This window comes from Octopus bimaculoides, chromosome 14 (genome assembly GCF_001194135.2).
Source record: "Octopus bimaculoides isolate UCB-OBI-ISO-001 chromosome 14, ASM119413v2, whole genome shotgun sequence".
NCBI classification, from domain to species: domain Eukaryota; kingdom Metazoa; phylum Mollusca; class Cephalopoda; order Octopoda; family Octopodidae; genus Octopus; species Octopus bimaculoides.
The window spans coordinates 5,913,336-5,917,621 of record NC_068994.1 but is presented as its reverse complement, the minus strand read 5'-3'; the positions used below and the strand labels follow the sequence as shown (position 1 = coordinate 5,917,621).

The 4,286-nt window shown below is 38.2% G+C and overlaps 1 protein-coding gene across 2 annotated transcripts in view; it reads right to left on the bottom strand.

Moving 5' to 3' along the window:
- Positions 1-2,264, bottom strand: part of LOC106882081 (metalloreductase STEAP4) — a 4,285-nt gene extending 2,021 nt beyond the window's left edge. Inside the window, exons 1-2 of one of the 2 annotated variants that reach the window (XM_014932642.2) lie at positions 1,423-2,264; positions 943-1,066 (exon numbers count right to left, since the gene is read on the bottom strand). In XM_014932642.2, the coding sequence (XP_014788128.1) occupies positions 943-966 (24 nt within the window). In that variant the 5' untranslated portion in view covers positions 967-1,066; positions 1,423-2,264. Of the gene's footprint in view, positions 1-942 lie in introns of both variants that reach the window. The other variant, XM_052972642.1, reaches the window with a different exon arrangement.
- Between the last annotated feature and the right edge of the window lie 2,022 nt (positions 2,265-4,286).

Sequence of the window (4,286 nt, the reverse complement as noted above, 5' to 3'; positions counted from 1 at the left end):
TCAACAATAATTTGTAAAGAGATGCACAAAATTTAAACATACACAAGAGTAGTAATAAACATCCTGCACCATGAGTCGTATGCTGGAAAAGAAAAGAAGTGCTCTGACGTTCCGGATGGACCCCTTATCAAGGTAGAGTTAGAAGCAAGTCAAGAGAAATAAAACGATATATATTTGCAGTATGTCCACCTTCAAAAAGTATGGATTACACTAGGGAATGTAATCCCTCATATATAAAAAAATGAACAGCCATAGCTCGAATTGCAGCTGATCTGTAGCTAAATAACAGCAACTATAAATGTTTCCAGCCAATGAGGAACTCTCTGTATCTATGGTTATCAGTCTTTCCCGTGTCATTTTTACATCCAAGGCTTCATGTATTTCTCCATTTATCCATTTTTTACTCCCATGCTAAAGTATGGATTAGATAAATATTATGAAAGCCTGTGTTACTGAAATAGCACTACATTTAAGATAGCATGTTAGCATTAATGTGGGATCTTTCTGATTTATGTGTGTGTGTGTGTGATTGTGTGTAATTGTTTTGACAAAGGGATCAAACTGGGGGCCTCATGATTGTGAAGCAAACTTATTAACCGCTTGGTCATTATATCCACTACAAAATCTACAAACACAAACATCCATAGATAGATAGATAGATAGATAGATAGATAGATAGATAGATAGATAGATAGATGGATAGATAGATGGATAGATAGACAGATAGATAGATAGATGGATAGATAGATAGATAGATAGATAGATAGATAGATAGATAGATAGATAGATAGATGGATAGATGGATAGATAGATAGATAGATAGACAGACAGTATATAGATTGATAAAGTGACAGAGAGAAAGACAGAAAGTAAGGTAACTGAGTAGATGGGATGGATGGGGGGGGGGAGAAAGAAAGAGAGAGACTAATATCAGTTACTTACTGAAGACAATTCAATACCTTCCATTTTTCCTTCGTGATGGTGGCGGCGACGGCAGTAATGAGGATGTTGTGATAGAGGCGCTGGTGGTGGTGGGTGATGTTTAATTAATGTTGATTGCTGGACACTATCAAAGATACAAAACAGAAAAAAAAAAGTATCTCTTCTTTCTGAAAGTGTAGAGAAGATCTTCCCTGACTTTGTTGCTGTTAAAGATTTGTCCCAGTTGCTACTGAAACTGTTCAATTTATTATTTTCTTCCAATTTTTCTTCCAATTAAGCTCAATTATCCGATGATCACATTTCCTCCTCTTAACATAAACCCGACTCTGTTCTAATTAGGATTTATAATATAAGCGGTGTAAATCGTGTCTTTAACATCACAAATTGCGTTTCAGAAGACGCAGATTAAGTATTGAGGCGCATAAATTGAATCTTTACCTGTATGAATTGAGTCTCTAGGATGTAATATTGAATTCTTACCTACGTAAATCGAGTCTGAAAGTTCGTAAATTGAACCTTCGCCGATGTAATATAGTTCTTTTCTTTTATATTTTTTACAGCAAAACTTGTCTTGAATGGCATAAACTGTATATCTCCAGTGAATCTTTATATGCGTAAATTGAGTTTTCAATACAAAAACTTGAGTCATGAGTCGCATGTATTGAATCTTCTCTGCATTAATGTTAACATAGCTTAGACCTGGTGACGAATGGTTTCATAGAAGATGAAATGAGGTGATTAGAGAAGAGAAGTGGTGGCGGTTATTTTAGAAGAATAATCATTGGACATGGTGGTATTTTGGTAATGCTTAAAATTGTTATATGTGACAGTATCAGAGAGGGGCGTATGGAAATTGTGTTACTTTTCCTTCAACGTAGATATGAGAGCTAGATCTCTTTGGTGTTTTACCCCTACTGTGAGTAACTGACAATAACCAGACGTCGATAATGGTCGTGTCGGCAAATACTGAAAAAATAGGCAAATCAAGAAAATAAGGAAGAGTTCAGAAATGAGAACAAAAGAGGTGGATTGCAACCAATTCAATGAGAACCGCTCTGAACTCGCAAGCAAAGTTTATTTTATATTTGTACAATGTGTGTGTGTGTGTTTGGGGGGTGCTTATCCACCTATCTATTGCCCACATGCATGTGTGCCAATGATAGTCTGTGTATGTGAGGGTTTTGGTACACGTTAAGTAATCATGCACAGATCTACACACACACACCACACGCTTGCGCTCATGAACATATACATCTATATATTCATGTGTGCGTTTGTGTATCTATATGTCCATATCTACGTATTTGAGTGTGCTTGTGTATGCATGTGTGTGGGGGATATGCGCCCATGAGTATTTGTGTGTGTGTGTGTGTAATGTTGGTAATAAGGCCTTTATTAAAATATTTCTGTGTTTTAATAAAGGCGTGGTAATGGAAGGAATAACGAAGTTATTGCTGCTGTTGCTGGTAATGATGGTGCTGTTGTTGAATGTGGTGGTGGAAAGGGTGATGGTGGTGGTGGTGGTGGTGGTGGTGGTAGTGGTGGTGTTGGTGGTGGTGGTGGTGGTAGTAGTGTAATGAAATGACAATATCAGGAATGGGCTGTTGTTGTTCTTAATGGTCGTAATCTTCTGATATCCCCCACCCTCACTCCATATAGGCACAGGCTTGGCTGTGTGGTAAGAAGTTTGCTTCCCAACCACATGAAACTGGGTTCAGTCTCACTGTGTGGCACCCTGGGCAAGTGTCTTCTATTATAGTCTTGGGTCGACCTGAGCAAGCTTCTTACCACACAGCCAAGCCCTGTGCCTTTTTGCTGGTTTCAATCAAAGGAATGTGGCCATGCTGGAGCACTTCCTTCAAGGCATTTACTCAACCATGCCAACCCTCTTGTTTTATTCTGCTACTTATTTCATTGATCACTATTTGGCGCAACGTTAAGTTACTGTTATATAACTTGTACCCATCTACACAGATTTTCTGTCTACTAAGTTCTATTTGCAGTGCATTTTGGCCAACACAAGGTTATAAAATGCTTTCTAGTGTTGGCACAAGGCCAGCAATTTCAATAACATTAACCCAGTACTTGCCTGGTACTATATTTTACTAACCGTGAAAGGAAGATCAGCAAAGAGGACCTCAGCAGGATTTGAACCTGGGACATAAAGTGCCAGAAGAAATGCCACGAAACATTTTGTCAAGCATGGCAACAATCCAATCACAAAGTTTTATAAAAAAGAAGATACTTGGCCATGTTGCTGTGCAGTGGGATTGAACTTGGAACCATATGGTTGTGAAGCAAACTTCTTAACCATACAACTATGTCTATGCCTGGTTGTTACGTTTTTCTAATCTTCAGGGTTAGGACAGAGGTGGGGACTTAATGAAAGGGAGACATTATTTTGTAGTGGTGGAGGTGGTGGTGGTGGTGATGGTGGTGGATATTTTCCACTCTAATTTATTGATAATGCTGTAATTATCTGTGGTTGCTTTGCCACTGTTGAGTTTGTTAATGATGATGATGATGTTGTTGTTTAACCCCAGGCAGGCTTGGTCCTGCAAACTTATGGTCATGTAACATCAACCAGTAAGAGCACAAAGAGACATTCATGCTCACATTTACACTATAACACACACACACACACATCTTTACACTCATACACACATCTAAGCTCAGTTTACTCACATATATACCCAGACATATCTATACCTGCTTATAATTACATACACACTCGCAGGGGTGCATGCATATGAATACACATGTGCATATATGTCCATATATACACACTCATACATTCATATATACACTGTATTTTGAAATAATAGCATGAAATTTAATATCAACAAAATTTCTCACGAAGATATATATGTCTAAAATAGTATTGTACTAAAAATATATGTATAGGCGTAGGAGTGGCTGTGTGGTAAGTAGCTTGCTTATGAACCACATGGTTCTGGGTTCAGTCCCACTGCGTGGCACCTTGGGTAAGTGTTTTCTACTATAGCCTCGGGCCGACCAAAGCCTTGTGAGTGGATTTGGTAGACGGAAACTGAAAGAAGCCTGTCGTATATATATGTATATATGTATGTATGTGTGTGTGTATGTTTGTGTCTGTATTTGTCCCATCAACATCACTTGACAACCGATGGTGGTGTGTTTACTTTGCCGTAACTTAGCAGTTCAGCAAAAGAAACCGATAGAATAAATACTAGGGTTACAAAGAATAAGTCCTGGGATCGATTTGCTCGACTAAAGGCGAAGTCGGGGGTGGTGGTGGACAAACACAGACGCACAAACACATACACACACACACATATATATATATATATATATATACATATATA